Below are 13615 nucleotides of genomic sequence, written 5' to 3'. Positions count from 1 at the left end.
CGATGAACTTGGGATGTGCGGAATGACTAATTTTTAATGTTTAAGCAAAAATTTTGGGTCGACTAGTCTAAAATGAAAGAAACCCTCAGAAGACAGTCAAAAAACATTGTTTTTGCGACCCATTTAAAATACTTGATCTATTCCAACAGCCAAATACGACACTAAATTCCTCTGAAAATGATCTGTGACGTGCTGGCCTTGCATTACATAACATGCATTCATTAAATCAACATTACCCAAAACAGGCATATTTATTGAAAACAATTGAATGAATAGTGCAGGACCAATAGAGCAACCCTAATAGCCTGTTCTAAAAGGAATTCACCAAGGAAGTTACTTAACATATTAAAACAGTCAGGACATTGTTGAAAATAATTAACAGGTATGCCAAATCTACGAGAGAGAAACAAAATGTGCTGAAAAGTTGCATAAAGAACTTTAACCAATAGCAGTTAAGGCGCAAAAAAATAAATCAAATCACTTTTATTGTCACAACCATATACACAAGTGCAATAGTGTGTGAAATTATTGGGTGCAGTTCCGAGCAACATAGTAGTCGTGACAGTGATGAGACATATACCAATTTACAATAAACATCAGATTTACACAACACAATTTAAAATCTAATATACAATTACACAACACAATATACAAATAATAACATACAATGTACAGTATACAATACACACAATATAGAATACACATTATACAATATATATAGTATATATATACAGTAGGTTGTATTGTACTGTATTGACATTCAGGCTGTCGGTTGATAGTTGCCAGTGTGTTGTTAAGAGAGAATATAATTTATGACAGTCCGGTGTGAGATATAAGAGTAATAAAGTATTTATGTATTAAAGGCTAGGATAGAAGAAATAGGCCTGTGAAAAATTTGCTATAAACCCAATGAACAGTTCTGAACATGACGTGCACACAAAATAAAAGATAGTTTAACCAGTTAAGCAGTCGGCACATTTAAAGTAGCCTTCTTAATCAGCAGGGTAAAAATAATAATAAAAAAATAAGAAATTTGACAAGCCTAGCCTAAAAGTCATTTTCTAGTCTACTTACACAAGAGCATACATTTTTGATGAGCAAAATTAACATGTCAACATAGTCCGGTGAAAGATGGGACCTGACTCAACTGAGGCAATCATCCTGCACTTGAAAAAGTCAGCTTGGCGGGAAAATAACAAACAGATGCAGATGTGGAAACTTCCATAGTGTCTTGCAAACCAATGTTTTGGAAATCAGATTCCCGCACCACCACAGAAGTGATTTCCATAGCTAGTTTGCTCATTGCAAGTGAGAGGGGGAAGAATCACATGCAGCTTGAGGTGAAATTAAACTTTGTGTACATCTGTTCCAGATATCCCCTTTTTTTTTTTTTCTGTAAATAAAGTCGAATCTGTATACAAGTCGCACTGACAGAGGTTGCATACAAATTGAGCAGCCTCCCGACCTCCATTCAGCAGCATGTCAGCATTCCCTCTGTGGAGATTCCCTCAGGATTTATGCATGTATCATGGTGTTTTCAGGCTTATTTTAATCCAGAGAATCTGCTTTAAGTAATCGTCTGTAACAGTTTTTTCACATATTTGTGTTTCAAGAAAAATATACGACATATAATCCACTAGAGCCTGACCGATACTGATTTTAGAGAGGGAAAATTCACCGATTACCGATATGGTGGCCGATATATTTAATTTTACAGCTGGAATGAAAACAGACCTTTTCTATGTGGATTTTTCACCGATTTTGCGCTGATATGACTATGCGAAGGTACTCGGAAGGCTGCTTTAAATATTTTTATCAAAGAATATTTGACATTATAGATTGTAAACAAATTCTAGAAATGAACACTGAGAAAATAAAGAATAAATAAAAATACAATAAATGACAAACATCAGTACTGTATGTTTAGTATAAGTCAGTTGCTGATCATTTAAATAAAGAATAAAAATAAATAAATAAACAGCTAAATAAACATCAGTACTGTTTAGTATCAGTCAAATGCTGACTATATTAATACTGCAAAGACGAGATAAACAGCAGCAGCGGTGTTACCATATTCTGCTATACAAGTTCAGGGGAAACTTTCAACGGTGGAAAACCAGACTTCTAAATATTACATTTGATAAATTACAGTACTGGAATTGTTCGATTGAAGGGGGTACCAAACTGTGGAAAAAAACAAAAAAACAGTTTGGTGAATACATGTTTATTCCAACTCAGCTGACAACAATGAAAGTAGCTACGTGATTAGCTAGTTAGCTTTAAGCTCGTCACAGAGAGTAAAAGACAGACGTTGTTTATTTTAATTTCCAGCATTGTCTCTCACCAACTAGGTAATAACATAGCATGAAATCAACACTCATCAGACACAATCCACCACCGCACCATTGTCTGCTGAGCTGCAAAAAGATGCTCTGATGTTTACCTTTCATTCTGCTACGTTACTGACTGCACTGACGAACTATAGCTGGCTAACAGCAAACAGACATGAGTGACATGGTTGTCAGGGACAAGGTTAATGTTATATTAGTTATATTGAAAAGGGAAAATGATGGGGTCATTGTTTAAGTTTCCAGTATGTATTTCACAAACTAGCTAACTTACCGAGACACTGCTCAACTCCGCCATGTCTGCAGAGCCACCGTCAGCTCAGAGTCAGCGCTGTAAACAACGGAGTCAGAGCACGCTCTGCTGGACAAACTACGCTATGACAGCAATTCTAAAGCATTGTTTTCTGCATTATATGTTCTGACAAAGTTTTCATATCGGTAAAATACACTGCAATACCGATGTATCGGTGAAAGGCTAATATCGGTCGACCGATATATCGGTCGGGCACTATAATCCACATCTGTTGTAACTACTCAGACTAAAAGCTGTTTATTTGTGCACATCATAAAGCAATATGCCTGTTTTATTCTATCCATTTATTAATTTTAGTGACTGTGTGAATATTTCTGATATTTGAAACCCTGTTTGCTATGTATTAATTATCCTGTTCACTGACTTAATGTTTTTACTCAGAGTGTGAAGAAACGTCATTTTGTGGGCATGTGAGGAGTTGTGTCTGACAGCGGTTTAGTTTGTTGAACAATAATGTTATGATGGGACAGCATATTGAAACTGGCTGCATAAAATAATTTGTAAAGGCAAAATAATAGGGAACTTTAAAACGCTATTCTACTGTCTCTGTGACTGATGTTTGTGTGTAAGCTTGTGTTTTGGTGTGCACTGTGTATGACTGGCCGACATCAGTAACGTATAAATTATCGCAGGACCTTTCAGATGATGAAAAAAACTTGACTTATAATACAGTCACCAAAATATATATATTGTTTTTAAATTTGATTAAAATGTAACATCAACATGACAGTAATTTTAGTGCAGCCTTTGTAAAGAAATATATATATATATATGACAAATGGAAATATGTAAAAGTGTTGAACAGTTTAATGGGGGAAAAATATTGACCGAGTAATTCCAGTGTTGACTTGCAGCATCAGTACTGTTTAGTTGACTAGCTTTGCACATCCCTCCTCCTTATCAGGTACAGAGATGGTCCAGGCAACCCACTCAGGCACAACTATGAAGGGACTCTCAGAGACCTGCTTCAGTTTTTCAAGCCCCGGCAGCCTAAGAAGCTCTACTACCAGCAGGTGAGAGGTCTAACCTTCCACTCGACATTCCTATAAAGGGCAAATTATTCCTATAATGAGCCCTTCGAATCTGAAGCTTTTGGCACATAAATTTATTCTTGATTTTGCTCCCAACAGCTCAAGATGAAGATCACAGACTTTGAGAACAGGAGGAGTTTCAAAGCCATATGGCTCAACAGTATGTTTCGAGAGGAGGTAAGAACATTGTGCGGCAGCAGATACATTTTTTTTTTGTTGTTGATTTATGTGATATATGTATATACAGTTGAAGTCAGAAGTTTACATACACCTTAGCCAAATACATTTAAACTCGTAAATTTTTCACACTTCCTGACATTTAATCGTAGAAAGCATTCCCTGTCTTAGGTCAGTTAGGATCACTATTTTAAGAATGTGAAATGTCGGGAGCCTGGGTAGCTCAGCGAGTAAAGACGCCGACTACCACCCCTGGAGTCACGAGTTCGAATCTAGAGCATGCTGAGTGATCCTAGCCTGGTCTCCTAAGCAACCAAATTGGCCTGGTTGCTAGGGAGGGTTGAGTCACATTGAGTCCTCCTCGTGGTCACTATAATGTGGTTCGGTCTCGGTGGGGTGAGTTGTGCGTGGATGCCGCTGAGAATAGCGTGAAGCCTCCACACGTGCTACATCTCCGTGGTAACGCGCTCAACAAGCCACGTGATAAGATGTGCGGATTGACAGTCTCGGACACGGAGGCAACTGAGATTTGTCCTCCGCCACCTGGATTGAGGCGAGTCACTACGCCACCACGAGGACTTTGAGTGCATTGGGAATTGGGCATTCCAAATTGGGGAGAAAAAGGGAGAAAATCACTAAGTTGCTGGAATTTATTCTCGCAACAGGTTGCTGGAATTTTGGCCCATTCCTCCAGACAGAAGTGAGTCAGGTTTGTAGGCCTCTTTGTTCGCACATGCTTTTTCATTTCTGTCGGATTGAGGTCAGGGTTTTGTGATGGCCACTCCAGTACCTTGACTTTGTTGTCCTTAAGCCATTTTGCCACAACTTTGGAGGTATGCTTGGGGTCATTGTCCATTTGGAAGACCCATTTGCGACTGAGCTTTAACATCCTGGCTGATGTCTTGAGATGTTGCGTCAATATATCCACATAATTTTCCTTTATTGATGCCATCTATTTTGTGAAGTGCATCAGTCCCTCCTGTAGCAAAGCACCCCCACAATATAATGCTGCCAACCCCATGCTTCACTGTTGGGATGTGTTCTTCAGTTTGCAAACCTCACCCTTTTTCCTCCAAACATAACAATTGTCATTATGGCCAAACAGTTAAATGTTTGTTTGACATTTCTCCAAAAAGTAAGATCTTTGTCCCCATGTGCACTTGCAAACTGTAGTCTGACTTTTTTATGGCGTTTTTGGAGCAGTGGCTTCTTCCTTGCTGAGCAGCCTTTCAGGTTATGTCGATATATGACTCGCTTTACTGTGGATATAGATACTTGTCAACCTGTTTCCTCCAGCATCTTCACAAGATCCTTTGCTGTTGTTCTGGGATTGATTAGCACTTCGCCCCAAACTACGTTAATCTCTAGGAGACAGAATGCGTCTCCTTCCTGAGCGATATGATGGCTGCGTGGTCCCATGGTGTTTATACTTGTGTACTATTGTTTGTACAGATGAACGTGGTACCTTCAGGTGTTTGGAATTTGCTCCCAAGGATGAACCACACTTGTGGAGGTCCACAATTGTTTTTCTGAGGTCTTGGCTGATTACTTTGATTTTCCCATGATGTCAAGCAAAGAGGCACTGAGTTTGAAGGTAGGCCTTATCAGAAGCTAATTTTCTAAAGGCTTGACATCATTTTCTGGAATTTTCTAAGCTGCTTAAAGGCACAGTTAACTTGGTGCATGTAAACTTCTGACCCACTGGAATTGTGATAGTCAATTAAAAGTCAAATAATCTGTCTGTAAACAATTGTTGGAAAAACTTGTGTCATGCACAAAGTAGATGTCCTAAACGACTTGCCAAAACTATAGTTTGCTAATAATATATCTGTGGAGTGGTTAAAAAAATGAGTTTTAATGACTTCAGCCTAAGTGTATGTAAACTTCTGACTTCAAGTGTGTGTGTGTGTGTGTGTGTGTGTAAACTCAGTCTCCTTTTTTAGGACACTATTTTAAAGATACTTTTTTTAAAATACAAATAACTTTACAGATCTTTATTGTAAAGGGTTTAAACAATGTTTTCCATGCTTGTTCAATGAACCATAAACAATTAATGAACATGCACCTGGAACGGTCATTAAGACACTAACAGCTTACAGACGGTAGGCAATTAAGGTAACAGTTATGCATTAGGCATGCTGCATGGAGGCATGAGGACTGCAGATGTGGCCAGGGCAATAAATTGCAATGTCCATACTGTGAGACGCCTAAGACAGTGTTACTTGGAGACAGGAAGGACAGCTGATCGTCCTCGCAGTGGCAGACCACGTGTAACAACACCTGCACAGGATCGGTACACCCGAATGTCACACCTGTGGGACAGGTACAGGATGGCAACAACAGCTGCCCGAGTTACACCAGGAATGCACAGTCCCTCCATCAGTGCTCAGACTGTCTGCAGTAGGCTGAGAGAGGCTGGACTGAGGGCTAGTAGGCCTGTTGTAAGGCAGGTCCTTACCAGACATCACCGGCAACAACGTTGCCTAGGGGCACAAACCCACCTTTGCTGGACCAGACAGGACTGGCAAAAAGTGCTCTTCACTGACAAGTTGCGGTTTTGTCTCGCCAGGGGTGATGGTCGGACTCGCGTTTATCGTCAAAGGAATGAGCGTTACACCAAGGCCTGTACTCTGGAGTGGGATCGATTTGGAGGTGGAGGGTCCGTCATGGTTTGGGGCAGTGTGTCACACCATCATCGGACTGAGCTCGTTGTCATTGCAGGCAATCTCAACGCTGCGTGTTACAGGGAGACATCCTCCCTCATGTGGTACCCTTCCTGCAGGCTCATCCTGATATGACCCTCCAGCATGACATACTGCTTGTTCTGTGCATGATTTCCTGCAAGACAGGAATGTCAGTGTTCTGCCATGGCCAGTGAAGAGCCCGGATCTCAATCCCATTGAGCTGGGACCTGTTGGATCGGAGGGTGAGGGATAGGGTCATTCCCCCCAGAAATGTCCGGGAACTTGCAAATGCCTTGGTGGAACAGTGGGGTAACATCTCACAGCAAGAACTGGCAAATCTGGTGCAGTCCATGAGGAGGAGATGCACTGCAGTACTTAATGCAGCTGGTGGCCACACCAGATACTGACTGTTACTTTTAATTTTGAACCAAATATTTACACGTTAAGTTTCCTGAAAATAAAAGCAGTTTAAAGTGAGGACTTTTTTTTTTTTTTTTAGTTTATATATATATATATATGTGTGTGTGTGTGTGTGTGTGTGTGTGTGTGTGTGTGTGTGTGTTTTTTTTTTTTTTGTTATATACACGGTGGCCCCAAAAAGTATTTGGACACTTAAGCTGAATGTAAAAATGCACAGATTCCTTTGCTTTTGAAAACAAAACATCAAACCAAGTTGCATTTGTTGTATAAAAAAAAAAGATAACAAGCATACTTCAAGCAGAACATTTAACAAAAAGAAGCTTATGTTTTAAATTAAAAAAACAACAGATATATGGTTTAAAATAAAGACAAAGTTATTTGGACACTTGATAATGGCTTCATTAAAGATTACAAGTTCAAGTGTTTTAGTTTGCAATCCATTTGTCCGTAGAACTTCTTGACAACATCTGGGCATAGAATCAACAAGTTTCTGTAAAAGCTGTGATGAAAATTCCTTCATCCAGGTTTCAGCCACCAAAGCTTTCTGTTCATCCACAATAGAACTTCGAAAATCTGACATTTTCTCAATTGCATTCCATAGGTGCTCTATAGGTTTTGGTCAGGGCTCTGGGAGGGCCATTCCAGGACCTTAATTTTCTTAGTATTCTTTCAGTAGGCGGCTGGTATGCTTTGGATCGTTATCTTGTTGAAAGAGCCATTTCTGTGTCTTAACTAATTTCTTCACTGATTTCTGCAAGTTTGCATCAATAATTTCTCAGTACATTTCAGAGTTCATGATTCCATCAATGAAGCTCACTGACACCACTGTAATAGAAACACGTCAGGTTTATAATTATAATGTAATGCTGAATTATCATAATTATTCTGATTACTAGATTTGCAATATACAAGTAATATATTTCTGTCCTGTTTACTTTACCTTCACCTGGGGCTTTTATTTTGACACCAAAAGTGCTGTCGTATTTACTTCAACTTCACACAGAGCTTTTATTTCAACACCGAAAAGGCAATGTGTATTTGACAGTTTACAATGTTCCACATTTCCTGAAATGCTGTAATCTCCTCCTTTTCTGTTATACGGTGCCATGTTTGTAAATTTGTATAATAACTTGTAACGGTTACTAATGTTTGGAATTGCGCGAATGCTTGAAACTGCATTACTTTGTTTTTACAATGCACGTGAACTGATCTGAGATCGGTGCCATGCGCGTGCACACAGATCAGCGTGTCATCGGTTTGTTTAGAATCACACACAGACCATGTTTATCTGTCTTTAAATCCCAGCCTTTTGTGGATTAATAATCACATATGACCAACTCGATATTTTTAATAATTATGCAGCCTTGAAGGATCGTGAAATTAGTCTACTGATGTGCTCTTTATGAAACTTAATGGCCAAATGAAAGCACATTTAAAATCATCGCGATATTCACGATATTGGTCAATTTTACATCGTCAGCAAAATTGTTGATTATATCAATAATATTCGATATATCGCCCAGCACTAGTCTGTTCTCACCCAAATCAATTGAATCGTTTCAGAAGACATGGATAAAACCACTGGAGTCTTATGGATTACCTTTAAGCTACCTATTTATATATATTTTAATTTACACAATATGTTTCAACCATGATCTGCACTTTCATTAGCCTTGTCTACTGTCCTGAAAACCTCCTCTTTCCCTCCCTCATCAGGAAATCACACTATACCCTGACAAGCATGGCTGTGTTCGAGACCTTTTGGAAGAATGTAAAAAGGCAGTGGAGCTTTCTGACAAAGGCTCAGAGAAGCTGAGGTGTGTTTTCTTAACTTAAGTCCTGAATAATGGAAAGCCTATATTGTTTCCTTATACGTGCTCAAAGGCAGCCATGAGAATTGTATTGTATTTCTACTGGCTGAGAATTGTCTTAAAGACTAACTGAAGGTGGATTTCCAGAGAAAATGTTATATCAGTCAATCTTGCGTTAACAACTAACTGACACTACTGACACCCTGATGATGTTTGGCACTCCTTTCACTGTTTGTAGATATCAGCCTTTCATTTTCTCTTCCTCTGCCCTCGCCATAGGCTGTTAGAAATTGTCAGCTACAAAATTATTGGGGTTCACCAAGAAGATGAACTGCTAGAATGTTTATCTCCGGCAGCCAGTCGAACATTCAGAATAGAGGTAAGAGAGAACTGATTTGTGCCAGTCACCCTCAAAGCCCCATTCACAATGGATCCATTCCTGAGTAAAGTCTCTTAAAATGATTTAGGATCCATGATGTGCCTCCTTTTGTGAATGCCGTTTGCATAAAAAGAGTTCAATGTCTTCCATGGCAGGAAATCCCTCTCGATCAGGTGGACTTGGACAAGGAGAATGAAATGCTGATTCCAGTTGCACATTTCCACAAGGAAGTCTTCGGGACATTCGGAATTCCCTTTTTGCTCAAGATTCGTCAGGTTTGCATTAGTTTGAGTACGTGTAAATGGATGGCTGTCATTGGTTTGATATGAGTGTGTCTTGTAATGTGTGTGTGTGTGCTTTTGTTGTGGCAGGGGGAACCTTTCAGAGAAGTGATGAAGAGAATTCAGAGCATGCTTGACATTCAGGAGAAAGAGTTTGAGAAGGTAAGATGAATTTGAAATCACACAGTGGATCTTCAATAATAGTTGTGTACGAATGTTCTTGTTGTGTGAAATATCTGCTGCATTCACAATAGGTGCGAAAACAGGTGCTTAGCCTTGTTCTAATCTTGATAAATCCATATTCTAAATGAGCAATCCAGCGCTTGCAGTTAGTTTGGGTGTATATTATGTTAATTACTGTCTCCAATTTTAGGGCTTTTCTCAACCTCACCTGTACAGCCATTTGTCACACTGCAAATATTTCCTTATGCTCTCTAAAGATGTGATCTCATCTGATGGCATGCACAGCAAGAGCTTAGAGTAAAGCCAAGTGTGCCACCTTAAAACCAGTTGAAACACAACCTTTTATATAGGTGTAGATTACACGTGATCAGCTGAATCTACACGTGATTAATGGAAAACCATCCCAGAGCTCACATAACTTGTATTTCTCTGAAATAAGACTTTATTAGGGATGCAATTATTGTGTTATTGTCTGTCATGGTTAGGCCTGTTGCTATTATTAAATAAACATCTGACTGTGGTTGTTTGATCTAACCGTGGTTATTTACGATAACCGCAATTTATTGAGCATTCAAATTCCAATCACATTTTAATGCCCAAAATATAGGAATATGAAGGGAATATACTGTATAAATGCCATGAACGGCGCTTTTGTGTGTCATTCAGTTGAACTCTGAGTCCGAGCATCACTGAGCCACACTGCAGTGGTCAACCAGCTCCTGTCCGGAAGAGTGCGTGAAGCATTTCTCAAGAGCTCTGATACCAAACTCCAATGAAAATATAAACGAACAAGTATAAAGTTCGATAGTGAATGCAAAGTGCTCCAGTTTCACTCCAAACGATCGTGTAATTGAAAATGTTCGTGGTTAATACAGTGTTTTTAAAAAATTTAATCGCCTTTTCTCTCAATTTGGAATGCCCAATTCCCACTACTTAGTACGTCCTCGTGGTGGCGTGGTTACCTCAATCCGGGTGGCAGAGGACAAGTCTTAGTTGCTTCTGAGACCACCACACCGTGCATCTTATCACGTGGCTCGTTGTGCATGACGCCACGGAGACTCTGCATGTGGAGGCTCATGCTACTCTCCGCGATCCACGCACAACTTACCACGCGCCCCATTGAGAGCGAGAACCACTAATCGCGACCACGAGGAGGTTACCCCATGTGACTCTACCCTCCCTAGCAACCAGGGTCTATTTGGTTGCTAAGGAGACCTGGCTGGAGTCACTCAGCCCACCCTGGATTCGAACTCGCATCTCCAGGGGTGGTAGTCAGCGTCAATACTTGCTTTTCTTAAGAGGCTTCACACCTATTATGTATTTCTTCTCTGTCTACTCTATATGTAAATGTGGAGTTAAAGAAAAAGTGGTTTCAGTGCATCTCAAATAATAACATTTAGAATTTGTTCAATTATTCTAAACTAAGGCTAATTTTAAATAGTCTTTCTCTGTTTTGGTTTTCGGCCCAGTGTGTCCAGAAGTTTTCATTTCAGTGCATCACTAATAATTATATATTTATTTTTGCGTACATGTGACTTGAATTGGTTTTCATTTTTATCCTAGATGTATAAAAATGTGTACTCTTATTGACAACATTCAGACAGGTTTCACACACAAATATATATACAAACACACAGTTAGTGAATGAGACTGGGTTCCCACAGTAATGGAAACCTAGAAATATCAGGAAATTAAAAAAAAAAATTTCAGGCCTGGAAAAGTCATTTGAAAATAATTTCATAAAAGGTCAAGGAAATTTCTTTACTGAATGTGTTACTCTCTGCTCCTAAAATACGTAATCTTGAGATTTTGCTTGAGTATACCAAAACTTGAAAGCTATAACTGTGGGCAAATCATTCTTTTGAGTCTGTCAGAATGGTCTGAATGATTAGTTATTGAATTCATTTAAATCTTAAGTTTAAAAAAAAAATCCTTATCCAGTACTCCCAAACCAACTGGTAAGGTCATGGGAAGTCATTTTTCAAAATGTGTAGTAACATTTATGAGACCCACTGTCTGTTGGTTCATGTTGATTCACGTTTTTCCCTGTAGTTCAAGTTTGCAATAGTAATGATGGGCCGGCATCAATATATCAACGAGGAAGACTACGAGGTGAATCTGAAAGACTTTGAGCCACAGCCAGGTATTTTACCCCTCTTTTTGCATCTTAAATCTCTCCCTTTAACATAAAAGCAGGGGAGATATTTGGTAAGATGAGAAGTCATCTTTGGGCTAGCATTAACACCTTTTTTTACTCGCCCCTCAGGAAACATGTCTCACCCGAGGCCTTGGTTAGGGCTCGACCACTTCAACAAAGCTCCAAAGAGAGGTCGCTACACGTACCTGGAAAAAGCTATCAAGATTCACAACTGACGAGCCCTGCTCTAACTGACCATACTAAAGACTTTAACCAAACCTCTTGTGTGCACCACTTTTAACACCTGCTGTCTGGGTACACAGGCACTATGTATGAAGTCTTCAGCAAATGGAGTGACTGCTGATGCTCCCATTTTCCTTTTTGAGGCTGTTCGATTTGGCTTCTGTTACTATTGACTGCCTATTTGTCTGGAAGAATGAATTGAATTTTAACAAGGGGGAAACAGTATGTCCTAGGCTTTTTTGTTTTGATTTTTTTAGTTTTTTTCCTTTTTAATTTCGTTTTTAAAAGAATCGTTACGGCAAGATAGCTGCTGCATTGTGAGGTGGAAGAGATGGGGACAGAGGAGTTTTGTAATTTTTGCAGAAGATGAAAAGGATATCTCCATCCTTCAGCAAAAATCGCTGCATATGGCTGAGGCTTTTGCTAGTTGCCCTGACACGATTGTCTCATTTTCTGGTCCCTTAGTGCAACTAGTCAATTGTCATGTTTACACGATTCTTTCTCACTTAGTTTGGTTGGAGAAATTCAGTTTGTCTTTTCTGGAAAATCCTGTATAATAAAATAAAGAGCCACAGCATCCGTTTTAAAAATAAATGAAAATTAAATTGTCTGTACTTCATCTTGCACGTTGGCACTTAATATCAGAGGTTTCACATTTCTCGGCACTGTTAAATGTAATCTTTGGTTGGAGTTTGATTTGCATATCCCTTTGGGTTTCTCCCTCTTTTTTGTTTTTTTTTTCCCTATGAATTTTTAGTCCCTGCTTCAGCTCCTCTGTCAGTTGCTGTGGGATTGTTCTGATAGGGAGGGAGGGGTCGTGTACTGACGGCTCCAGATTCATTGTAATGTTTGTTGGCATGAGGCTGCAGACATAGTAGACTGGTTCAGGACAGAGAGAAACCAGCATTAATGAACCAATACCAACGTTTTTTTGTTTAAGCACAGAAGGAATGCTCTAGTGCATAGTTGGCTTTGTAAAAACCATTTAAATTGTATATTTAACAAATGAACATGTAAAATGGAAAACACAGATTTGTTGGGTACAGATCAGTTCAGATGTTCATATTCATTGTGTGTAGTTTTATTTTGGATCCTGGCAGTTTCATTTGGTCTTTATTTTTTTTTTTCCTTAACTAATTGCAACAGTTTGTCTGGTTTAAGTGCAGTACAAAGATGACCTGCAGATCACGTCTTTCTTTTTGATTTTTTTTTCCCCAGTCCTAATTCCTCCGTGTAGCAGCAGTGTACGACAACTCTTCCTGTATATTGCCTTTTTGCTGGAAAATGTATGTTGAATAAAATTTTCTATAAAAGCTACAGCCATGGTCTATGGAGAATTGTGGCCTACAAGACTCAAATGAGAAGGCTCTGAAATTGTAACGCTGATCTTGAGTCATATCAATTGAAGTAGTTCACCCTATTACTCAATGTTTTTCCAAAGCCATAATACTACAGGAGGGTGGAAGATGGCAATAAAAGTGAAAGGTGACAGGCTGTAAGCCGTTTCCACAGAAGAAAGTAATGCATATAAATAACTGAAGGAATTTTCATTTTTGGGTAAACTACGGCTTACAGTACATTGTAATATGTATACAAACACTACTGGGC

At 39.2% G+C, this 13615-nt stretch overlaps 1 protein-coding gene across 7 annotated transcripts in view; it reads left to right on the top strand.

Moving 5' to 3' along the window:
• Positions 1-13324, top strand: part of usp7 (ubiquitin specific peptidase 7 (herpes virus-associated)) — a 33346-nt gene extending 20022 nt beyond the window's left edge. For all 7 annotated transcript variants that reach the window (XM_051713829.1, XM_051713831.1, XM_051713827.1 and 4 more), the window contains 8 exons: positions 3566-3674; positions 3792-3869; positions 8690-8790; positions 9064-9163; positions 9319-9438; positions 9535-9606; positions 11680-11770; positions 11894-13324. In XM_051713829.1, the coding sequence (XP_051569789.1) occupies positions 3566-3674; positions 3792-3869; positions 8690-8790; positions 9064-9163; positions 9319-9438; positions 9535-9606; positions 11680-11770; positions 11894-12000 (778 nt within the window). In that variant the 3' untranslated portion in view covers positions 12001-13324. The remainder of the gene's footprint in view (positions 1-3565; positions 3675-3791; positions 3870-8689; positions 8791-9063; positions 9164-9318; positions 9439-9534; positions 9607-11679; positions 11771-11893) is intronic.
• The last annotated feature ends 291 nt before the right edge of the window (positions 13325-13615 follow it).

This window comes from Myxocyprinus asiaticus, chromosome 13, assembly GCF_019703515.2.
Source record: "Myxocyprinus asiaticus isolate MX2 ecotype Aquarium Trade chromosome 13, UBuf_Myxa_2, whole genome shotgun sequence".
Lineage (NCBI taxonomy): Eukaryota > Metazoa > Chordata > Actinopteri > Cypriniformes > Catostomidae > Myxocyprinus > Myxocyprinus asiaticus.
This window is presented reverse-complemented; position numbering and strand designations above follow the sequence as displayed.